The sequence below is a fragment of the Cervus canadensis genome, chromosome 24 (assembly GCF_019320065.1).
Source record: "Cervus canadensis isolate Bull #8, Minnesota chromosome 24, ASM1932006v1, whole genome shotgun sequence".
In the NCBI taxonomy this organism is placed as follows: domain Eukaryota; kingdom Metazoa; phylum Chordata; class Mammalia; order Artiodactyla; family Cervidae; genus Cervus; species Cervus canadensis.
Genome location: NC_057409.1, coordinates 22091512 through 22117420, shown reverse-complemented (window position 1 = coordinate 22117420; position 25909 = coordinate 22091512). Strand labels below are relative to the sequence as shown.

Genomic DNA, 25909 nt, shown 5'->3' with positions numbered 1-25909 from the left:
CTGTACAAGTCAAGTTCACATCTGCTTAAAGAGAATTCCGACTTACATCTATATCTGGATCCAGCGAGAACAGATTTAGCCTCTCCATGTTTCGAGTTGCTTTGACAGTCTCTTCAGTTTCTGTGAGGTACTACAGAGAAAACAGTGTTAGTTCTTAGTTTCTACTTGGCCAGAAACCTGCAGCCCAGCCCCATACACATGGCTAAGAAACAGTCCCTTAGTATTAACACTATTTTAATATCATCCATCAACACTCTGCAATCTTACAGAAACATGCTTTTTGTTTTCTGACTGTTGTGTTTCTTAGTCTAAATCTTAAAGAAAGCATTTACATCTTTTCCATGAAAGCGATAAATAATAAGTAATTCGAGTTTATTTGCACAGAAAAATGTCAGCTTTATTACTTTCGTGAAGTCTGGGTGCAGGCTGTTGTCTGAAGAATCAGCTTCCTCCGGTGTGCTTTCACAAGTTATAGCATTATCCAAGGAATCTTGAAAAGATACATCAAGACCAGGTCATTAAATAAGCCTCATGAATCACTCATTTTTCAAGCCTGTGACATGTCGAACCTGGGTTAGACTCGAGAGCAATGAGGGAGGGACACTGGTGAGCAGATGTCTTCACTGTGCCCTGGCTCTAGTCCTCCATATAGTTGGAAAAACTGGGCCTGGAAAGCGGATGTCCTGGTGATCATTTGGGGACACTCTTCATGACACCATTCTGTGCCCATAAGAACTCTGGACCCTTACAATACTACATTTATACTTGGGGTTGTCTTGTCTCACTTCATCAATGTATACTAAAGCTTTCTTAAATATGAAAATATTTTTGATAATTCTGACTCTCAGGCCATCAACATAAAACCTACATTCTAGCTTCAGTTAGTTAAACTCTCTAGGACTCTGTAAACATTAATATTATAGTTGATGATTATTAAGTAAATCATGAGTGTAAAACACCTACTACGGTATATAGCAGGTGTTAAAATCAACACTAATTCTCTTCTTCATTATCCCATGACTCTCTTACATGATAGGCTACCAGAACTTAAAGACTCTTTGGGGGACCTCCCTGGTGGTTCAGGGGTTAAAAATCTTCCTTCCAATGCAGAGGATGTGGGTTCAATACCTTGTAGGGGAACTAAGATCCCACATGCCCTGGGGCAACTAAGTCTGAGTGTCATAACTAATACCCAGTGCAGTCAAATAAATAAGTTAACTAAAAAAATAAAGACTCTCTGGTTTTAATGTACCATGGTATTGTGCAAAATGTCTTAGAAGTTTTCCTTTGGGAGGAGTGACTGAGTCTGAGAATAAACTTGTCTTCCACATGACTATTAATATAAACCTGTTTTCCTCCTCTTCTTTTCACCATTTTTTCCCCTTTCTCTTGCTCTCTTCCCTTTGCCTAGAATGGATTAGAGTCTGATGAAAGAACTGGGATGGGCAGAAGAAAAATTTTTTATCTTATAAAAATCTCTGATCTCATGCAAAATTTATGGAACTTTCACAACTTGCCTTATCTCCATGGGGTCAAAAGCACACATGAAAGATGCTTTTCAACTATAAGGAAAGGATGCATATTTGTCATTACACAGTAATGTTCATTAATTAAATTTAATGGGATCTATAAAGCACAGAATCTCCCCTCTAACATCCCATTAGACATGGTCATTTTTTTTAGTATTGCTGATCAATGATTCCCAATATCATTTGCTGGATGTCGGCCTCAAATCATTGCCGGTCAACTAAAAAATCATACCTCTGTGAGGTGACCTTCACTATTCAGTAAAAGTAAAGGTTTGGTGGTGATTTCCTGGAGCAGATAGCTCAGGGTTGGACGAGCTAGACCTGACAGCTCCCAGGGTTACTAGCAGCTAAAATGAACCAAATGCACAGGTCACAGTTGGCAAGGGAGGGGGGTGGTGTGCTCACCCAGCCCCAGATCCGTGAGCTCTGCGCTCCTTCTGCCCTGAGGGGGCCCCTCAGGACTGATCTGCAGGATTCGGTTGAGGGTGTGGATCCATTCATCCATATCTGACTCCGTTTCAGCCGCCAACACGAAATAGGTCAGGTCATTCATTTTCAATTCAAAGGCATATTTTCTTAGTCTGTTATTCTGCAGCATAAAAAGAAAAAAACACCAACTAAGTCTTAGAGAGTGAGAGATACTTTTTTATGGGGTTTTCCACACAAAGAGGTGACATCAAGTTAGATTTTCCAAAACAGACAAAAGTTTAGATGGGTAAGAATTATTTGGGGCTTCCCAGGTGGTGCTAGTGGTAAAGAATCTGCCTGCCAATGAAGTAGACATAAGAGAATAGATTCGCTCCCTGGGTGGGGACAGGCCTGGAGGGCTATAATCCACAGGATCACAAAGAGTCGGACATGACTGAGTACACCACATCTACATCTACAAGAATTATTTTATTTGGTTTCTTTCAAGGATTTTTGTACAAAGAGATATTTGAAGGTTTTTGTTGACTGGGTGAGCATGTGGGCTCAAACATTTCATCTTCAGGCATGGGGGAAGTATATTCTAAGCTTCTTTAAACACTTGCTTTGAGTTGCTACCTTCACTTTCTCACCGTGTGTTCTGTCCACAGCTCACTCCAGTTGCGCTTTTGACCCCATCATATCCCAGAGGCTGCACTTGCCAAGGTCACCAACAAACTCTACATTGCTGTACTACCCGAGGAGCTATACAATCTTTGCTGACCTTTCAGCAGAATTGACACAGTGGCTACTTCCTCCTTCATGAAACCCATCTCTCTCTGGTTTCCATGACTACACTCTATTCCAGTGTTCTTTCCTCCTGAATGGCCACCACTTTTCAGTCACCTCTACTGGCTCTTGCTTACCTTGTGACTTGTCATGCTAACCTTAGCTCCGCCTTAGACTCTTTTCTTCCTTATCCGGTGCAATGACTTTAAATGAGCCCCGCATGCCAGGGGCTCACAATTCCTTTCTCTGCCTCTGGCTTCTTCATCAACCTCCAGACTTTCGTCCTACTTGATATCTCTACTTGCATTTTGTGACCAACCCATGAGGTTTTGTTCTAGTTTGTTGGATGTGCTCCCATCATAGACTTTGTTGCTGCCACAAAGGCCTGAAACAACCGTTCCATCCCAGTCACCAGGTACGTATTTATACACTTAACACCATGTTTGCCCTTCATGTACTTAGGTGACTTGTATTCACTCTTCAGATCTGAACTAAAGTTGTCCTTGCTCAATGAAACTTTCCCAATTCCCCTAGCTGGGGACAGGATTCTTGTCCTCCAGGGTACTCACAAAAATTTGGGATTACATGCTTATTCACTTTCATTTGTTTGTTTGCACAGCATATTCCTCCCTTATAACTGCCTTCATGAGAGCTGGAGCATCACTACATGCTATCACAGCGACATCACACAGAAGGATTCAACAACAGTGCATTCAAAACAATTATTTCTTATGAATGCGACAGAAGAGGTTCCAATCCTTGGGAATGAATGAACAACTGAAGAAATAAACTAACAAATGAAAACAGAGATTCTCTGTTGTGCAGAGAATTGAAGTGGTCTGATTCGATGAGTAACTACCTTAGGTTAGACTTTTACAGAAGGTGAAATCTATAAAAAGAAGTGAGCTGTTTAAAGATCAAAGAAGCACAATTAAAGTAGTGGTAATATAAAAGCAGACTATTATAGCAGTTTATATACATTTCTGCCATGAGATTAGAAATATAAAGGCAAAGTAGAAACTTCCCCCAATGATAACTAGAGTTATGCAACCTGGGGTGGTTGAAAGAATTCCTGAAGATATTCCATCTTCAAATCACTCCCAGGTAACTCTGATACAAGTATTCAATTCTCACCTACACTGTTCTAAAGCCTAAGAGCACTCACAGCTGTAGTAAAGCAAGACTCTATACAATTAAAGTAAGTAAAATGCAAATAAGAGTAGAAGTCTAAGATGACAGTGTCACTATAGTGTGGGGGTACAACTTAAATGTCAAGATATAAACTCTTTCTGAGAACAAGATTGCTGTTTCTTGGAGGCAAAAGAGAATAATCTTTAATATACTTCGGGTAATCTTCTCTTCCTTTGGGATGCTCTGAGACACTTCCCAAAATAGCTTTCTCCTTTCAACTTCCACGATAGCACGATTACTACTACAAACATGACACTAAACATTTGCCAGTTATATATCTGGCACTGTGCTGAGGATTTTACAGTCATCATTTTTATTTAAATCTCATAACAACTCTATGAGAGACACTGTTATCATTCCATTTAGCATATGAAAACACTGAGGCTTGAGGAGACAAATGAAAACCTGCTTGGAATACATGGACAGCAAGTGGTGGAGACAGGAAGTAATCCCTTTATATTTTAACACCCCCTGAGACAACCCATGAAATTAAAAGGTGCTTCCTCCTTGGAAGGAAAGTTATGACCAACCTAGACAGCATATTAAAAAGCAGAGACATTACTTTGCCAACAAAGGTCCGTCTGGTCAAGGCTATGGTTTTTCCAGTGGTCATGTATGGATGTGAGGGTTGGACTATAAAGAAAGCTGAGCGCCGAAAAATTGATGCTTTTGACCTGTGGTGTTGGAGAAGACTCTTGAGAGTCCCTTGGACTGCAAGGAGATCCAACCAGTCCATCCTAAAGGAGATCAGCCCCTACTGGAAGGACTGATGCTGAAGCTGAAACTCCACTACTTTGGCCATCTCATGCGAAGAGTTGACTTATTGGAAAAGACCCTGATGCTGGGAGGGATTGGGGGCAGGAGGAGAAGGGGATGACAGAGGATGAGATGGCTGGATGGCATCACCGACTCGATGGGCATGAGTTTGAGTAGACTCCGGGAGTTGGTGATGGACAGGGAGGCCTGGCGTGCTGCGATTCATGGGGTCGCAGAGAGTCGGACACGACTGAGCGACTGAACTGAACTGAACTGAGACAACCCAGCACAAGGAAGATGTTCATTGGCTGCCGTTCTTCTTTGCCACCTGCTGGGCATTATCACACTCTAAAGGGGCAGCCATGCCTGGGGGTGCTGGTTTCTGAAAGTAGACATTGGGGCAACATACAAGCCTCAGGAAAAAGAAAAATTTGGGGGTTGAAGGAGGAAAAAGAATTAGCTAAAAAACTAACCGTGATCCTCACTGTGGGGTTTCACAGCTCAAGTGGCACTTTCTAGACTCTGCCAAGGACAAGTGCTTTGCTCATATTCATACTTTCCCATTATTGTTAATTATTATTATTTCTTTGCCCTGTAAGGATTCCCTTGCAGACTGGCATTTTCAATAGCCCATGAGAACAGGGCAGAAGGTGACTAGTTATCCTCAGTGCAGTGATAGTGTTCATTCTTAAAGAGGTTCTGTTGGGTTTGTATTTTGTGCTGGGCGAAAACAGACAAGGTCTCTGCCCAGACAAAGGAGACAGGTGTTAACCAATTCATCACCCAAATGTGAAATTGGAAGAGAAATGTGCTTAACTTCTGTATGAATGTACTGAAGTAGAGGAATAAAAATCAAGGTATAAACATTCTTTTTTGAGAACAGGATTGTTTACTGCAGCATCAGAATTGCAACATGAAAATACTACTATTCTTACAGAACCCTCTGTGTTCTGTGAGAATACAGAAAGGATACCTTTGACTAGTAAAATGCCACAGTTTTATATATATACATATATTTGTATAAATTCCCTTACTAAAGTTAAATTTATATAGAGTGAAATACACAAATCAAGCTTTTGACAAATGCATAAACTTATGTAATCCACACCCAGCTTTTTGAGATCATCTTGGCTTCAGTGTTAACAGAACGGGGGTGGGGGGGCGGTGGCTGGAAAGGCAGTGACCCCAACATTTCTTATGCAAAGCAAACATCTGGGTAGTTTCTTTAAGAATGCAAATTCTTAGAAGCTATGCTCTCCTCATGAGGGAGGGCCAGACTCCTTCACACACCCTCCCACATACTTCCCTGGGTACTGAAGAAGGAGGTCCATAAACCTGCCTCTGACCTGAACTGACAGAGAGGGTCTAAGGGCAAAGAGAGATGGCTGAGAGCAGGAATAAAAGACAGACATGCTTCCCACGACAGTATTATACCTTCAAAACACCACGGGAACAGAATAGACACTCAGGAAAGAAATAGAAGTGCTCAGAGCAGATCTAAAGTAGCTGAGTGCAGCAGAATGCAAACAAATCTCAGTGTTTTCTTGAAAACAAACAAATGAAAGAATCTGCTTGACTAATCTGATGCTGTAAATAATGGGGAACGGTAGATGCAAAGCTGTATAAAATGCTTGTATTAGGTCCAAATTAAAAGTGGATTGAGCTGCAACATACTTTCAAATGGAGATGTCAAGGAGCTAATAAAAAATTACAAAAATTGATTTTCTAAATTGCCTTCTGTACTTTAAGTGAATTAAATATGGCTGACAACTTCAACAATATTAAAAACTTTTTAAAATTTGAGCAAAATATAACAAGCCCTTGTTTCTCAAAAAGAGGTATTTATAAATGAAATAAACATTCTATTCACAACTTCTTTCAAAAGCCAAATTATCTTTTTCTCCTTCGAGTGAAAGAGAACTACTTTCAGTGCAGAGAAGCTTATGCTGGGGAAAATTAAGATGCCTTAAGTGGTTTTCTATCTCATCCTCTGTAATCTTCAAGATAATGGCATATAAAACAGCAAAAAAGAAAGGGCCAGAAGTAGAAAACCAATGGGACACTTTAATAACCGTGAAATGCAATGTTAAGTCATTAAAATGATAATCAAGAAGTAATCATATTCTTCTTCTCACTCCTCAAATTTTCCTTTATTTTCCTGAAATCAGTATCCCTGGTGACTGATGCAACATCTTTGTTCATTCAAGCTCACCACAGTCTATCTACATGACTTCATAAATAAAAGCAAACTGGAAATATGTCCTAATGCCATACGATGTGCTTAATGAGTTGTGGCAAATGGATTGCTTTTCACACTGCTCACCTAGAAAAGCTTTGAAATAGATACTCCAATGAAACCACTAAAGCCAATGGAGGATGGAATATTGAAGGGAGTTATCCAAGCAAAATATGCCATTGTACCTGTCGCTAGCATCTTTTATAGAATTTTGCAGAAATAGGAGAAGAGCCACACAATATCAAATTCAGGTTACTGGTATTGCTGGCTACCATCCATGCAATCCTTTCCATTTTCTGTATGTTCTTTCATTCAAATACATACTCGTTCAATACATACAAAAATGTATTGGCTATCTTCTATGTGCTAGGTAGAGAGCATTAAAAAATGTTCTAGTGATGTGCTTGTCCCCATGGAACTTACATCCTAGTGCAATGTAATGTCAGGAAACAAGCAATATAATGTGAAATACATATATGTAATATATGTATTACATTGGAGTAGGAAATGGCAATCTAGTATTCTTGCCTGGAAAATCCTGTGGACAGAGGTGCCTGGCAGGTTACAGTCCATGGGGTTGCAAAGAGTTGGACATGGCTGAGTACACATACACACATTTGTATAATATAGTGTGGTATCATGCGGTAATATCATTCTTGCATATGATATCAGAACCTAATTTTTGAGATGTGTCACATGTTTAATTACTCATGCACATGTTATATTTATTCTGTGTTTTTTTGGTGCATCTTCCCAGAGGCGAGAAGCTCTTTGAAGACAGGAACCACATCTAATTTATGTTTTGCTTTTTCACAAAGCTTCGCATGTAGCAAAATTTTCCATAAATATTTGCTGAAATAAATCCTACATTTAAATTTCATGGCTTAAAATGACACACATCTATCTTCAGAGTGTTTCTTCTGCCTGTTGGCTTATGTAGGATAAATGTATTAATATGTATCTATGCAAGCATACCCACTAGATATATGATCACCAAAGTATTTCCTTGGGCATCTTTCTGTAAATCTGGATTTTCCTCAGCCTCAAATCTAATTTTTCCACTTATTAGCTCTGTTGCTTGGGCAAGTCACTTTATCTCTCTGAGCTTTATTTTAATAAATTGAGACAATAATAATGCATTTTCCACGAACTGTTGTCAAATAATATATTAGATGAAGAAGATTACAAGTGTCATTCTGGTTTTTATTTTTATCACGGGAAGTGAGATTCTTAACCACCAAGGTTTGCTGGGGGGTTTATAGGTTATAGGTGACTTCTAAATTTGTTTTCAGGTACACATTTTTTTTTCCCTTCCCAGTATGACTGTCTCTATGTGGGCACACACAGTCTAAGATGTTCTGTGTTATCTCAAACAGGAGAAGGAAGTGACTCTGCTTCCTTCCTATAGTGGCCTGTGCTGCAGAAACCATCTGAATTTTTAGACTTTGGTTAAGCCTCAAAGGCCATTATTTTGGGACCTATATCCACAAGGTGGCAGATCCAGCACCTAGGAGGAAATTAACAGTGTTCAGTTCCACATGCGTGCGTGCGTGCTCAGTCGTGTCCGGCTCTTTGCTACCCCATGGACTGCGGCCTACCAGGCTCCTCTGTCCATGGGATTTTCCAGGCAAGAATACTGAAGCAGGTTGCCATGCCCTTCTCCAAGGGATCTTTCCAACCCAGGATCAAACCTGGGTCTCCTGTATTGGCAGGCAGAGTCTTTACCACTGCATCACCTGGGAAGCCCGTTCAGCTTTAAGCCTTTATGTATAAAGTGACATCAGTCATTGTCACTGTTAATATTGGGGCACTAGGTACATGGGATTCCTGGGCTATTTACTCTATTCACAGTGGCAGGATCTGGGATGGATGGATGGATAAATGAATGAATGAATAAATGAGAAGACTCTGAAGGAACAAGACAGGATACATTAGGTTTAAATAGCCCTTAGTCTCAGATCAAAACTGAAATAGCAAAAGTTGGAAGTTCTGCTTCAGACTGGAAATGAGGGGTATAAAACAGATCTAGTACCGTTTTATGACATTACAAAAAAGTGGAAAACTACTATTAGGTCTCTATTTTACCAAGATCAGGAAATTCCTAACCATAAACATCACCTAAAGTCTCTGAGGGGCTTCCCTGATGGCTCAACAGGTAAACAATCTGTCTAAAATGCAGGTGACAAAAGAGACTCGGTTTCAATCCCTGGATTGGGAAGATCCCCTGGAGGGGGAAAACGGCAACCCACTCTAGTATTCTTGCTTGAAAAATGCCATGGACTGAGGAGCCTGGTGGGCTACAGTCTGTGAGACAGCAAAGAGTCAGACAGGACTGAGTGACTAATGCTCGCAGTCTCTGAGAATTTTGGGTAGGAGTCTCTTTCTACTTGAAGTAACCCTTGAAAATATTTCTGAGAATTCCAAGGTATACTCCTAAGAAAGCATGGTGCTATAGGATGGGTTTGAATGAAGCAACTATAACGGCTTATTCACAAAAGAGTGTTATGAGCTGGAACACACTGAGAATGCTGGGTGGTAGGTAGCACTTTCTGAGGCAAACTCTTTGTTTTTCTTCTCTGTTTTATTCAAGTGAAACTGACAGTGATTCTTAACAAAATAGGTCTGACTCATCCTATTATTCATTTGCTTTGTGCTTCTGTGTGTACATGTTTCATCTTCAGGCACATTTTGTACCTGAAAGCTTGCTAGAACAATGACTAAAAGTGCACTGTATCATTCAGAATCTTCTTTCCAGATGCAAAAACTTGTAAGTCAGAAAGAGCTGTAAGCAAATATGTAAGAACTGGGATCCAGGTACAAGGTGACAAGGACCTAGATGTCTATCTTCCCAAAGGGATCTCAAGAAACTAAAGGTCCCTCCTTCTATAAAGGATAACAAGCTTATGATAAAGAAGAATATAAAGACAGGGATATAGGGCTGAACTCTTTAAAAGATAGAGTGCATGATCCCAGATATGTGAATGACTATTTATTGGAAAATAAAGTAGGATTATTCAACTCTGCTTTAACGTGCAGAATCTACCTTGGGAATTCCTACCTATGTGCCTGTTTTTTTTCCCCCTCCCCCTAGGCATTCTTCTAGCCAACCCAGAAGAGTTTATCACTGTTCTGTGCTCCTAGAACATTCCATAGAAAGTACATTTATACCACCATTATAGCTCTTGAGAAATTGTGTAATAGTTATGAGCCTATGTCCTCCTCTGGTTATGATTTTGGCAAGGAATTCCTAATGCTTAAACACATTTCTAGCATGTCATAAGTACTAAGTAAGCTTGTTGGATGAGTGAATAAATGAATGAAGAAAGAAGTGGATAAATTAGCCAGCTTTAAGTGTTAGTCAATCAGTTGTGTCCAACTCTTTGCAATACCATGGACTGAAGCCTGCCAGGCTCCTCTGTCCATGGAATTCTCCAGGCAAGAATACTGGAGTGGGTTGCCATTCCCTTCTCCAGGGGATCTTCCCAACCCAGGGATCAAACCCGGGTCTCCTGCATTGCAAGCAGATTCTTTACCAGGTCAATCAGTATTTTCTAGAAGGGCTTTCCCAAGATGGGACATTTATCTCTCATAAAGTTGTGACTTTTGTAATTAATGGAAAGACTGGGAAAGGATGGCTGAAGACACACTGTCTCCCAGATCCCTTTTTACTTTAGTTTTACAGATGAAACACTGGAAATCAAACAGCTTGAGTAACTTATTCAAGGCTCTTAGATAGTAAAGGGTGAAATTAGAATTCAAACATTGACTTGTATACACCCCGCTCTTATGTTTTTCCTTGGGAGACATTCTCTTTCCAAGGCACTGCTTAATCAGAGACTGAAACATGGTCTAAAAGGTGATGGAGAAGAGGTGAAAGGTCCGACTAGAGCACTAACTGACTCTGTGTTCAACAGAGTTATACCACTCTTGGAAGAAAAAATCACACACGAATTTATGTCTCTGCAAACTTAACACCTAGCAAGGGATACAATGATACTTCTTAAAAGATGATGACTCATTGGTTACAGCAAGTTTGGAGGTACAAAGGGAAAAGAAACTATTCAGTTTTTCAGCTCAATGTCTATAAAATGTAGCTATTGATCTTTAACCCTATTGTTAAAGTCCTACTTCATATTTCTAAAGCCAAACAGTCTCCTTTGTGACCAACAATAGAAAACTATCTCCATCTTCCATTAAGATCCTTACTGCCCTTTCCATATGGAAAGTTGGCAATTGTGTTAAAAAGCAATTATCTTTCAGTTCTAGTGGAGAGCTCAGCAACAGTTAATTAATTCTTTCCCTTTAAAGTTCAGTATTATTACTTTCTGGAGAAATTCCAGATTTTAACAGCTAAACCATCCAGAAATAGATGAGGCTTAAGTGGCTGAAGAGAATTCTATTTTGCATCCCTATGTCTGAGTGCCCTTGGTATGAATCCAAGAGGTAATCTAAACCATGTAGCAAGCTATATGAATGCCCATGGTTTGGTGGAAACACAAAGAATTGTTCCTAGTGGCTTGTGATCACAAACAGAGTCCTCAATCTCAATGAGCCAGCATTTAATGTTAAATTGGAGGGAAGACTACTAAAACACTTGATTGCTTCAATTTTTAAGTGAGAAAGAATAAAAATGTTCGATGATCAGAGTAGAAAGAATAAGATGTCCAAATGAGGCATATGGAATTTTTCTGCTTCTTCTTGCCAAAATGGTCCATGTCGAATTTAATACTAAGGACAATAATTTGAGGACAAATTACTGCAGAAGAGCATTGTTGGTTAAAAGTGCCATGCCTGAGATTCAGTTTCTGTGATTCAACTCTTGAGAATCAATGCAATCAATCCTTGTCCTTGAAGAAACCTGCTCTTAGAAGGAGGATGAAGTGTATATACGCTGTAAATTTACAATTGCAATATTACCTAATAATAAAGGTAGCATTCATGAAGCGCTTTCTTTGAACTATGCGATTTACATATAACCATACTGCATTCTTTAGCTCAGTGGATCTCTACACTGTAGCTACACAGGTGGTCATTTCCCTCTTGTCCTTGCATATGTCAGACTTGCTCTGTGGCCTCAGGACCTTTGTACTTGCTGCCCCTGCTCATGCTTTAAGCTCTAGATTAAATATTTTCTCTTCATAAATGTTTCTATCACTTCTGCAGCATAAAGATTCCTTTCCAACCTCACCATCTGTCTCTCCCCTTTCTGTAGCCTTGTTTATTTTCTTTATTCCAGATTTTACCAACTATTCCATTCTGTTCATTTCTTTTTTTTTTTTCCTGCCTATTTTCTGTTTTCCTTACTTTATTGAAGTAAGTTTTGTGAAAGCAAGCCTCTAGGATGCGTTCCCTCTCTACTGAACTTCCTTAAGAGTCTGAAATAGTTTTTGGCTCATATCAGGTACTCCATAAATATTTTTAGAATGAATGAATGATGATTGGATGAATGCATTTTTCAATTAAAAAAACCCTCAGGGAAAAAGAGATTTCTACTCACCTGTACTACACCTGTACAGGAATCCAAAAAGATACAGCCTTTGGGTTCTTTGGATATTTTTTCATCTTTATAGAAGTTCATGATGTAGGAATTATCTGGCAACTGAGTCAGCTGGAAGAAGCGCTTTTTGAATGACTAAATAAAGGAAAAAAATATTAGGAGGTAATTCAAATTCATGGAAATTAGAATTTTCTAACCCCTTCAAGAGTGCTACATTTCTGGAGCACTGTTCTGAGAAGAGCATCTTCCTTTCTCATAAATAAAATATGACATGAAACACAAACTCAATGCAAATAGCTCACCTCAGTTTTGTGACTAAAGAGGGGGTGGGTGTCAAGAAAGGTGGCAGAAACAAAAATGAGTCTCTATGTCTCCTTACCCGAACAGTAACGGTGTTATTCACGGTGCTGTTAAAATTCCCCTTGTAGAGCCAACCAGACTTGAAAACTCCGGTCCCTCCCGTTCCCCCTCCGCCCTTGGAAGATGAGTGGGAAGTGGTATCCTGTAAAAGGCATCATTAGCATCACAGCAATCTTTTGTGAATCCCAGATCTTAGACACTGCACTTAAAAATGAGACTCCCTTTTTCTCTGACTCATCTTAAATAATCATGTTCAATTTCAAAACAAACGTGATTCGTTTTGTCTAAAAACCCTCACACCAACGGTTACTGCAGCTTTAGGAGAAACTAGTCTGAATTTCAAACATGTTAGATGGGAACTAATTATCCTCATGTTTTAAACATTTCACTTTCAACCATTTACTTACTTCATCCTTATCAGCATCTTCATGGTCAACCTCAAAGGAATGTGAAGGAAGTTTCTCTGGTTTGTATTCTGCTCTGATATTAAAAAAAAGAAGAAAAAAGATTCTGATTTGTCATTTGAGACATTGCTTTCAGCTGAGTAACAGCTACTGTGGTGGCTTTCTTATAGACTTTTATAAAATAATGTAATTTCATGTGGGGCCATTTTCTTTGGAAGTACTAACTCGCCCCCTACACCATTATATCTTATCTCCAGTAAATAAATCTCCATTTTAAACCACAGAGTTACTATTTGCACAGATTTACACATGTCTTTTTTAATTAGATGAAGGCAAATGGGACAGTTTTTAAGGGCTTGGTGATTTATATTTTTCTTCTTCCACATTTAGAAGTGGAATATAACATAGCAATATTTTCATTTTTCCCCCCTTTGCTTTTATGTGACAGGCCCAAGGCTATAGGATGGTCATTTGAAAACCAACCGCTACTCTGGCCACTAGGCTGTGCTGCTCCCCAGCCCTGGCGTCTCCCCAAAGTCTGCATCAACGTGACTTAGTGGCATTTATGCTCACTTTAGGCATTTCCACGGTAGCACAGAAACACCTCTCAGTCAGAGCATTGCTAACCAGTCCAAAGGAGCAAGAGTGTTCACTTGGCTCTATAAATGGTAAAATAAGACAGAAATAAACCTTCCTTGACTTAATTCATCTCATAACATATGGTTGAATGGAAACCAGATAGAATCATTCAAACTTTAGGCATTCCTTTATACCAAGCCAGAAAATCCTACATGGAGGATTTGCAAGGTAGAGTTTTTTTCTTTGAAATGATTTATATTATGTAGAAGCAACCTCAGAATCTGACTACTGAGAAAAAAGGTCACGAGCACATTCAGTAATTCCATTGCAAATGGTTTCCTATCTTGATGGTATTTCACACAGTAAGGTGAATAACCAAGGACTCTTTATATGTATATACATACATGAAAGTTAAAGTATTAGCTGCTCAGTTGTGTCTGACTCTTTGCGACCCCATGGACTGTGGCCTCTGTCCATGGAATTCTCCAGGCCAGAATACTGGAGTGGGTAGCCACTTCCTTCTCCAAGGGATCTTCCTGACCCAGGGATCAAACCCAGGTCTCCCACACTGCAGGCAGATTCTTTACCAGCTGAGCCTCAAGGGAAGCCCAAGAATACTGGAGTGGGTAACCTATTCCTTCTCCAGCAGATCTTCCTGACCCAGGAATTGAACTGGGTCTCCTGCATTGCAGGTGGATTCTTTACTAACTGAGCTATCAGGGAAGCACAATTACACAGGTATTCATAAAATCACCAAACTGTTCATTCACACAGAAATTCAGTGGATTCAAATGAATTCAAAATATCCTTTACCCTTCTTCTGAAAGACCTAGAAATGCCCACTCCCAGTTCACAGTAGAGGAAGTCAGAGCACAAAAAGAACACTGACCTCACTATTAAATTGTGAAAAGCCTGAAATCAGAACCATGGTCTCCACACCTGATAAACATTTTGTTTTGTTTCTTCCCTATTGTGGTAAAATATACGTAACAGAAGAATTTCTATTTTAACTATTTTCACGTGCACGGTTCAGTAGCATTAAGTAGATTCATACCATACGCCCATCGTCACTGACCATCTCCAGACCATTTTAATTCTCAAACTGACTCTGTATCCATTAGACAGTAACTTTCCATTTTCCCCTTTCCTCAGCCCTGGGTTATCATTGTTCTACTTGCTGTCTCTAGGTTTTTGACTATTCTAAGTACATCTTATGAGTGGAATAATGCAACATTTATCTTTTTGTGTCTGGCTTACTTTATTAGAATAATGTCTTCAAGCTTCCTTCATACAGTAGTGTATCAAGAGTTCACTCCTTTTTAAGGCTGAGTAATATTCCATCGTAACCTGATAAGAGTTTGTGCCCCCAAAGTAGTTTCCATGAAGGTATCCTGGATCTACAGAATTAGAACCCTCTCCCTGTAGATTCTGAGTATACGTCTCTTACAATGTTTGCCTGGTTCTGCTATCTGGACACTTGTCTTAGCCCTCCATCTGATTAGACATTTCTTAAAGCCAGAGACTCTAATGAAGTCCCATCAACATCTCAGTTTTTTTCTTTCCTGTTGTAGACGTGCTCAAGATTCATTGCTGATTTAATTATTGATAAGCAAGGTGAATAGGGATAGTATGAAAAGGCATACTTTAAAACTTTGTTTTTGTAAGGGATCGTGGTGATATTCTTTTTTAGCAGTGGACACATTCTGAGTGATCAAAATCCTGAGACAACATGTTAAATAGGCTTTTGTTTATTTATTTTTAATTAATTTTTATTGGAGTATAGTTGCTTTACAATGTGGCGTTAGTGTCTACTGTACGGTGAAGTGGATCAGCTCTCTGTGTACATCTATACCCTCTTTTTGGGATTTCCTTCCCATTTAGGTCACCACAGAGCACTGAGCAGAGTTCCTTGTGCTATACAGTAGGTATTCATTAGTCATCTATTTTATACACAGTATCAATAATGTGTATATATATATATAAATCAATCCTAATCTCCCAATTCATCCCACCTCAACTTTTCCCACTTGGTGTCCATATCTTTGTTCTCTATGGCTGTCAATAGGTTTTTTAAAAGTATCTTATTATTTATTTTAGAAATAAATACTGAATTTATTTTATAAATTCAAATTAATTTATTTTATAAATTCAAATTAATGAAAGTTGCTTGCTACCAAAATTCATAACTAACAAATATAAAGCTGTCCTGGTGCACACAGTTCTTGATTATTATAAATGACATCTGGAGTCTCAGTTCAGCCCTAATCCCAATTTATTTCTCTATTTTGTTTTGGTTGCACAGTCCTGTTAGGACATCCCAGCACCCATAGATAAATAGCTGTAAATAGTAACAGTCTAATTTAAAAGCCGGAGGTTTAAAAGAAGAGTAGTAGGAAATGTGTATTTCAAAATTATTATCCCCACAGGTTCTGACACATGGTAAGTGATCAATAAATATTTGTTAATTAATGTGTATGAATTTACTTGCTTGGGTATGTGTTAGTTCAAATTTCAAAAACATATTAATACGTAATACAACCTTCTTCATCCATGATTTATTAGAAAGCTCAAAAATATACACCAAGAGTGCAGAAATTTTGTACTAAAGTCTTAATATGTACTAAGTAGCACATTTGTTATTGTTTGGTTGCTAAGTCATGTCTGACTATTTTGCAACCCGATGGACTGTAGCCCGCCAGGCTTCTCTGTCCATAGGATTTCCCAGGCAAGAATAATGGAGTGAGTTGCCATTTCCTCCTCTAGGGGATCTTCCCAACCAGGTATCGAACCCACGTTTCCTGCATTGGCAGTCGGATTCTTTACCATTGAGCCACATGAGAAGCCGAAGTAGCACATTGCTTTTTATTAAATTGTATACATATATAATCAGACTTTTGTAAACAAATACTGGGAATCCATGTTTCATCTAATCTTGCTATTTTGCTGCGAAGAAGATGAGGTTCATAACAGTTACTCACAGAAACACTTAGTGAAAGAGATGAGGTCAGACACCTTATCTCTGAAATGTTACTTCTTAATTAAGGATAGGTTAGTCCAAATCATCTTTAATAAGCATGTTAAGTATGATGGCAGCCATTTTTCTCTTCCAAAGGATTTCTGGTGTATCTAGTTCTTTTCTGCTTCTTGCAAAACCTTAGAGATACTCAAGCCTCTCTGTGCCCAGCTGCCACTGATGTTAACTTGTTCTGTCTCTTTTGTTAGGGTCAGGTGATGCTGGTGGTAAAGAACCCACCTACCAATGCAGGAGACGTAAGAGACACAGGCTCTATCCTCGGACTGGGAAGACTCCCTGGAGGAGGGCAGGGCAACCCATTCCAGTTTTCTTGCCTAGTCAATCCCATGGACAAAGGACCCTGGCGGGCTAAGGTCCATAGGGTTGCAAAGAGTTGAACACGACTGAAGTGACTTAGCATGCATGCATGCAAGTCAGAAGGCAGAACACTGATGTAGCAGACCACACTGTTACTTTGGGACTCCTGAGTTCTTTCTATCACACCCAAAATTCTCCTCCTCTCCTTAACAACATCCTGACACTCCTTGAACCAGAATCAGTCCCTTTCGCCTTTTCATTTGATTGGCGAAAGAAAACCGTGAAACATGACCCTTTCCTCAAATTCTGCTCCCATGACAGGTGACAGGTTGCCTGAGATTCAAAGGCAAGTTTTCAAAGGGCTGATTTCAGAGCAATTACTTGAAGTATTTTGTCTGTAGAGGAGGAGACATGAGTGTTCCAGGATTCTTAAAATGATGGCAGGGCAGTAAAGGCACTATTAAGGAAAAATCCCAAATGAAAGATAAAGGGTTGAGTAGGGAAAACTGAGGATATGGCAACAAAGACAATTTTGAACGCGAAAGGTCAATATTTGGCTCCACGGCAGCCCTAAACTATATGCTAGTCCTTCTCTGTCAGTCTCCCTTTGACCTGGACAGTAGTCATTTCTGAATTCTTTATTCTGTCCTCTTTTGTCATGTGACTTTGCCTTTCTTCTCTTTCTCATAAAAGAATAATCTTATAGATATTGATAATTGTGGCTTGCAACAGTGGCCATGTTCTACAGTCCAACTATCATTTCTGCAAAGATACTTATAAAAGTGTAAAGAAAGGAGAGAAGGAACAGCCTTTCAAATTAGTAATGAAATAACAAAGAATTAAGGAAACAAAGTCGAGCTTTCATGAATCTCAAATGTATAAGGCTAAATGCTTGTGAGGGTTTTCCCACAAATCTCTCAGCAGAGAACTGGTAATTGAGATAGCCTTAAAAGGACAGACAAAGTTTCACAAAAGCACATGACCTTAAAGTGACTTATGCACAGTTTAGCTCAAAATGCTGTATCCACAGTTCCACAGGGATTGAACTGGAGTTTCTTGCATCTCTTGCAATAGTAGGCAGGTTCCTTACCACTGTGCCACCTGGGAAGCCCAAAAATAAACTGTAGTAGATCCACACAAAGGAATGTTGCTCAGAAGGAGAAAGGAGTTACCAATACATGTAACAATGTGGGTAACACTTAAAAACATAATGCTGAGTCAAAGAAGTTGGAAACACAGAAATACATACAGCGTGCTTCCAATGTGATGAAATTTTAGAACTAGTAATACTAATCTGTAGTGAAGAAAATTAGAACAATGGTTGTCTCTGGGGAGAGAGGAAAGTAGGGGTGAGGACTGATCAGGAAGCGGTAGCAATGGGCTCTTTGCAGGTGATGATTATATCCCTTATCTTAGTAGTGTTTTCAGATGCACAGGTATGTACATAATCAAAGCCATCCAATGGTTCACTTACAACTCATGTCTTTTCTCCTAAAGCTTCCCTCAAAAGAAAAAAAAGTAAACTATAAACATACATATCTCTAGCTAATGGTATGCATTCTAAAGTGTTTAGAAAGGCAACATACACTATGTTGATATTTTAAACTCACTTTGAAATGGTCAAAATATAAGATGGACTGATAGATGGCCAGATGGATGGGGATGAACAGATAATGTCATAAAATACATATATAGCAGAGATAGCAAAATGTAAAAGATACATTCCAGATGGTGGGAATATGGGTGTTCATTGTATAAGTTTTCCAAAACTTTTTGTATGTTTGAAATTTTGCATAATAAAATATAGGGGGGATTTTTTAAAAAACTGTTGAAGAAATTATCTCAAGAGTGATGGACATGACATCTCTTAAATTTTTTTTGCTTGAATTTTTTTAATACCAAGGAAAATTTTAAAAAATTGTACACTATTGATACTCTGTGTGAAACAGATAACTCATGAGGACATATCATACAGTACAGGAAATTCTACTTAATCCACTGTGGTCATCTGAATGGGAAGGAAGCCCAAGAAGGGAAGGGAACCTATGCATATGTATGAGTCATTCACTTTGCTATAGAGTAGACACTAATACAACACTGTAAAGCAAATATACTCCAATAATAACTAATTAAAAATTATACAAAAATACATGCAACTATTCTCAAAGAAATTCTGAGGATGAATTTCTCAAGTATTTTCCCCTGGTATTTCAAGGACAGATGATTTTGAAAAGAGACAAAGGGGCTTCCTACAAACATTGAAAACAGGTATGTTTTAAATTTGTAAAGTTTCACAAGTTGTAATGTTACAATACTACAACGTGTGAAGTCTCAAAACTTTCATAAAAACCAAATTTTCTTTAAGCTTTCCTTTTTAGTTCACTTAAGTATTATGATACAAAAAATTATATGATAGACAGATAAGATGAAGTCTCTTTGCTAGAGACAAATGAGGTCTCTAGCAAAACTCAGCCACTGCACTAATCCTTAGTGATATGCATGCAGACCGTATTGTTCATTAAAAAATACGTGCAGATCAGTGAATGTGAATTTAGGTCATATCCCGGGTGGGGGATAGGTCAATGGGCATGCTCTTTCACTGTCAACTTTTCTTAAATCTAAGTTTGCTTGATCAAATTCACTATGAGTTGAGAGTGGTCTTAATTTTTGGAGGCGTTCTTCCTTGTCACTAAATGATCCAGTTACCAGACAGCACTTGTCACATAGAAGACCTGCGATAATGCCAACCAGGTATTAGAAATTAAATCCCCAATTGAGAAGGCTCTCCCTCTAAGGAAGGAGAGAGTAGATAATAAAGCAGAAATTAACATGATAATTTCCCTGGATGGAAATGGTTTTGAAGAAAATTAAAGAGAAGAAGGGCTTTCCCAGGTGGCTCAGCTGTAAAGAATCTGCCTGTAAACCAGGAGATGCAAGAGATGCGGGTTTGATCCCTGGGCTGGGAAGACTCCCTGGAGGAGGAAATGGCAACCGACTCCAGTACTCTTTCCAGGAGAATCCCCATGGACAGAGGAGCCTGCGGGGCTACAATCTATGGGGTCTCAAAAGAGTCAGACACAACTTAGCAACTAAACAACATCAACAAATAGAAAAGGATGATCAAGGTAGAGGTGGTAGAAGCCAGGTTTAGAAAGGGTGGTCACAGATGGCCGTTTCTGTTGAGAAGGAGAAGAAGCCGTGCCTATGATGATCTGGGGGAAGATCATTCCGGCACAGTGAATGGTGAGCAAAGATCTTGAGGAAGGTTAGGCTTTCAGCATCCAGGAGTGCCCTGCTGGTGGGGTTGGAGCGCAGAGAGGGAGGGAGAGAGAGGGGAGGGGAGGTCAGCCTTGTAAGAAAATGCCCTGGAGTGCGCTGGCAGAGCCTTTAGACCATTGCTGAGGCACGTGGGCTACTGAGAACTCTTCTTTCCCATTCCCCTTCCCACTGACCCACAGGGCACAGCATGCCTGTTTTTAAGTAACCATTATCGCTGCTCAGTCTCACATCTGTGGGGCCATTAACCAATGACTGGTCTCTCTTCTGGAGATCATTCAAAGATAAGCCCCTCTGCTGGCTGAAAGTAGAATTCTTCTCCCAATGGCACTGTGGGCCTTTGGGCTCCAGGTTTAGAGAGCTCAGCAGACCCTCTGGTGTCTGGACCCACAGTAGCTGCCATTTTGGTCAGTCTTCTCTCTCATTTTTAAACCCAAATTATGTCCTATGCCCCAAACAAGGAGTTCGGGGATACTTGAGTGGAGTGAGGTTGGGGGCAAGTTACTAACTCTCTTAGTGTTCTGCTTTCCTTTATACAACAAGGAAGACAGTTCCTACTCCGTGGGATCATGCAAATTAAATGAGATAACGTAAAAACGGCATCCAGAACATTCCAGCTCACAGTTGACACTCAAGAAGTATTCTTTTATTTATTTTTAAAATTTTTTTCATTTTTTATTTTTTTCATTTATTTTTATTAGTTGGAGGCTAATTACTTCACAACATTGCAGTGGGTTTTGTCAATGTACGACAAGAAGTATTCTTTTATTAAAAAAATTTTTTTTTGTTCCAAATCAGTCCAGCTAAACCGACTCTTATTTGCTCTTCTGTCAAGAAATATACTTTATGAATTTTTCTTCCTTATATCTACCCATCTGTGGTAAAACTTCTAAATATGTGGTGTTATCCCTGTATTTTACCCCATGGATTAACAAAATCTGTGGCATCATATTTTTTGTGTGTTTCATAGTTTTTAAATTGAGATATAATTGATAGATGATGTTATACTAGTTTTGAGTGTACAAAGAAATGATTCTATATTTGTATATATTGTGAAATGATGACCACAGTAAGTCTAGTTAACATCGTCATCATCAGTTCAGTTCAGTTGCTCAGTCGTGTCCGACTCTGCGACCCCATGAATCACAGCACGTCAGGCCTCCCTGTCCATCACCAACTCCCGGAGTTTACTGAAACTCATGCCCATCGAGTTGGTGATGCCATCCAGCCATCTCATCCTCTGTCATCCCCTTCTCCTCCTGCCCCCAATCCCTCCCAGCATCAGGGTCTTTCCCAATGAGTCAACTCTTCGCATGAGGTGGCCAAAGTGTTGGAGTTTCATCATACTTAGCTATTAAAAATTTTTTTTTCTTGTGATGAGAACTTTTAAGATCTACTCTCTTGGTGACTTTAGAATATTTCATATGGTATAGTTAACTCTAGACACCAAACTGTACATTCCATTTCCAGGACTCATTTATTTTATAACTGGAAGTTTGTACCAACTGATTTTCTTCACCCCACCTCTGGCAACTATCAATCTGTTCTTTGTATCTGTGAGCTTGTCTTCTTTTTATTTTGTTTTAAAATTCCACATAAGTGAGATCCAGTGGCATTGTCTTTCTCTGACTTATTTCACTCAGCATAGCGCCCTTAAGGTCTACACATGTTGTCAAAACTGATAAATTGCATTCTTTTTATGGCTTAATAGTATTCCATTATGTGTATATGACACATTTTCTTTCTCCAATCATCCATCAGTGGACACTTAAGCTGTTTCTGTGTCTTGGCTAGTGTAAACAATGCTGTAATGACCTTGAGGTGGGGGGCGGTGCATGCTTCTTTTTGAATTTGTGTTTTTGTTTTTTTCCAATAAATACCCAGAAGTGGAACTGCTGAATCATATGGTAGTTTTAATTTTAATTTTTTGAGGACTCGCCATACGAGTTTTCATGGTGGCTGTACCAGTTTGCGTAGCCACCAAGAGTGCACAACGGTTCCCTTTTCTCCACATCCTTAGCAGCACTTGCTATCTCTGGGTGGTTTGACTATAGCCATTCTCTCAAGCGTGAGGTGACAATTCATTGTGGTTTGATTTGCATTTCCCTGCTGATTAGTGATACCGACCATCTTGTCATATACTGGTGGGCCATTTGTGTGTCTTCTTTGGGAAAATGTCTAGTCAGATCCTCTGCTCATTTTAAAAATCAGATTATTGTGTTTCTTTCTTTTTTTGCCATTGAGTTGTATGAATTATTTGTACATTTTGGATATTAACCTCTTATCAGATATATGATTTGCAAATATTTTCTCCCATTCAGTAGGTTCCTTTCTCATTATTTTGATGATTTCCTTTGCTGTGCAAAAGCTTTCAGTTTGATGGAATCTCACTTGTTTATTTGTCCTTTTGTTGCCTTTGCTTTTCCAGTCAGATTAAAAAAAAAAAAGCCAAAACCAAGGTCAAGCAGTTTATCACCTATGTCTTTTCTTTTTACCCCCCACCCCACCCCGCCGCCACCCCAGGAGTTTTATGGTCTCTGGTCTTATACTCAAGTAGTAAATCCATTTTGAGTTAATTTCACCTATGGTATAAGATAGTAGCCTCTTTTCATTCTTTCACTTGTGGCTGTCACTGTTCCCAATGTTTATATCCTTCCCCCATTTATATTCTTGGCTCCTTTGACATCATATGTATTTGTTAATGACATTCTTGTCTCCTCAGGAACACCAATTTCGGTACTGATTTTTATTTCTAATTTGTGAAGGCTTTACTTTTTGTATTCTATCCTTAAATAGAGTCTGTCTCCAATATCTTCCTATGAACAGACACCAAATAAAGTGAGGTTCTTAAGAGTTAATAATAACACAATTTTAAATTCAAGGACTAAAAGGGAGATAATCTGACATCTTTTTTCACTTCTCCATAATTGTAAGTTTTTATTTTATGGCCTCAGCAATCCATAAAAAGAAATGATCAGTTTAAATTGGTAGCAGACATAGGAGAATTCTAATCCAGGAGGTATGAAACTGATTTACTTCTAATAGCCTCAGAGGGCCCAAGTAAATTATGTTTCCACTACTGACCTAAATATCTGTAGTCTAGTGGGGAGTGCCTAGCCTTGTAAAAATCATTAAAAAAATACTTTTGCTATTCAATATTGCAATCTTCATTTGTTTAAGGGATATGTGAGGATTATTCTAGAACTTCTGATTTTCATTTTGAATATACATACATAGTTCATTACAGTTTCTTACTTAGTGGCAATCTTCTTTCCCTTCTTGGTATCAACTTTCACATCCTTTAGTTAAAGTGAGAGAAATTCTCAGCAATATTTAAGTGACTTTTGCATTTCTTCTCATGGGATTTCTTCTTGTGCTCTACAAGAATTCCAAGTCAGCAATGACATCTGGACCCTGTTCTGACTGGAGGTGCTTTCTCTATTTTTTAATGGAGGAAGAATATAGTACATGTGAATTTTTAAATTAACATATATTTTTATGGCATCAGGGATATAAGAAAAGATGAAGTGTTTGGAGATAAAGACACTAAAGTGTTCAGTAGACCTAAGGACAGTAGGAAGGCATTTATGCCAAATGAAAGCTAAACACCTCTGTCTACACTCTCTCCCTTTATAAACTGTCTTCTAAGTGCTTGGACATGGCTTCCAAGTTGCAACCACTTCTCAGAGCTATTTTCAGAAAGAGGAAGACTTGATGGTAAAAAAAATGCTTTGCTTCTCAATGGCAGCTACGTGCGTGACTAATGTCCAGACATTCTGAATGTAATAATTACTCATGAAAGTTTAGGGTGTGATAAGACCATCTCAACATGAAATTACAGGAGGTTATCTATTAGGAGTGATCTGAATTTAAAGGAATATTCAGAGATTTGGTAAAAACCAAACATTCACTGTTTTGAATAAAGACTTGCCGTTTTAGGGGAACATTGCTTTGCTCTTCCCAGGAACTCAACTCCAAAGAAATGGTCTCCTTCCCTCTTTTTTTTTTTTTAAATTCTTACTGCTACAATCCCATTTTCCATACAGTAGAGCAGGTAATCTCTTAAAGAGGTAAACTAGATTATGTCACACTCTAGGTTACAATTTCTATAGAATTCTGTTGACAGGAGAATAAAACCCAAGCTCATTTCCAGGGCCCACAAGGTCCCTTGCCTGGTTCCAGGGTTTTAATCAACCCTTAGGTCCAGATTCTCTGATCGTCACTCTGATTCCCAGCTCACAGCTTTTGTCCCTGTTATTTCCTCTGGGGACCCTTTTCTGGAGATCACAGTGCTGGTAGCTACTGTTCCTTCAGATCTGAGCTTAAATGTCACTTTCCCAGTGCTACTCCATAACTCCACCTTCTTCAAATTTTGCATTTGGAGTTGAATGCAGTACTTCCAAGTATTCCAGGCTGGAAAAGATGTTTCTGCGTGCACGGGAGATCTTAGAAAGTGGTGCCCAAATCTAAACCATGCGCCCATTAAAAAGTTATGTGCAATGTGTATGACCTCAAAGTCTCACTTGAGGAAAGGGTTAGTAAAAAATTAACTTATTTCTGCCTAAAGTTTTATTTTCTGGGTAATATGCATCATTTTAGTTTGATTAACCAGTGTGTTGGGAGATTCCAGTTCATCACAGTTCTTTGAATTTAAGCAACTTCAAGCCCATCCAGGATTATTAGATTTAAAAACTTTTGATCCACTCAGTTTACTTATCCAATAAATAATTATTGCATACTTACTACTTGCCAGGGCTTCCCTGGCAGCTCAGCTGGTAAAGAATGCATCTACAATGCAGGAGACCCTAGTTTGATTCCTGGGTCAGGAAATTCCCCTGCAGAAGGGAATAGCTACCCACTCCAGTACTCTAGCCTGGAGAATTCCATGGACTATAGTCTGTGGGGTCACAAGAATCGAACACAACTATAGCCTGCTAGGTTCCTCTGTCCATGGTATTTCCCAGGCAAGAATATTGGAGTGGGTTGCCATTTCCTTCTCTAGGGGATCTTCACAACCTAGGGATTGAACCTGGATCTCCTGCTTGGCAGGCGGATTCTTTACCACTGAGCCACTTGGGAAGCCCTTAGGCTATACCTAAATGAGTATATTTATCTGTCACCCAATTCTGTGAAGATATAAATAATACTTTGTTCAACAAAATGTTCTCTTGTGACTCTTATTTTTAAATTTTTTAAATATACCTTGGTATTAGACGAATGTACACATATTCATAAACAGTGACAGAACTTAGAGAACATAGTTTATATACGGAAAAATCCAAGGATTACTCGTAAAAGGTTCTTACCGAGGTAACTGTCGAATGTCTCCAGAATACTGTTCATATTTGTAGTTTACCACATACCACTCGGAACTATAAAATTTACAAGCCTGAAAGGAAAAAAATGACAGTTAAAATTTATCATTCAAATATCAGCAGTCCTGTCAAGAAGCAAGGTGAATTCAGTGTTCATAATCTCCGGGTTAATGTTAAGGCAGCTATGTGAGTGATTTTAAGGTAGGTAAGAACATGCTCATTAGGATCATTTCATTTTTCA

At 39.0% G+C, this 25909-nt stretch overlaps 1 protein-coding gene across 8 annotated transcripts in view; it reads right to left on the bottom strand.

Annotated features, from left to right (window-relative positions):
- DOCK10 (dedicator of cytokinesis 10) overlaps positions 1 to 25909 on the bottom strand; it is a 298093-nt gene that overhangs the window by 107300 nt on the left and 164884 nt on the right. For all 8 annotated transcript variants that reach the window (XM_043444648.1, XM_043444650.1, XM_043444647.1 and 5 more), the window contains exons 4-10: positions 25660 to 25742; positions 13171 to 13243; positions 12783 to 12905; positions 12404 to 12538; positions 1935 to 2118; positions 405 to 490; positions 47 to 130 (exon numbers count right to left, since the gene is read on the bottom strand). In XM_043444648.1, the coding sequence (XP_043300583.1) occupies positions 47 to 130; positions 405 to 490; positions 1935 to 2118; positions 12404 to 12538; positions 12783 to 12905; positions 13171 to 13243; positions 25660 to 25742 (768 nt within the window). The remainder of the gene's footprint in view (positions 1 to 46; positions 131 to 404; positions 491 to 1934; positions 2119 to 12403; positions 12539 to 12782; positions 12906 to 13170; positions 13244 to 25659; positions 25743 to 25909) is intronic.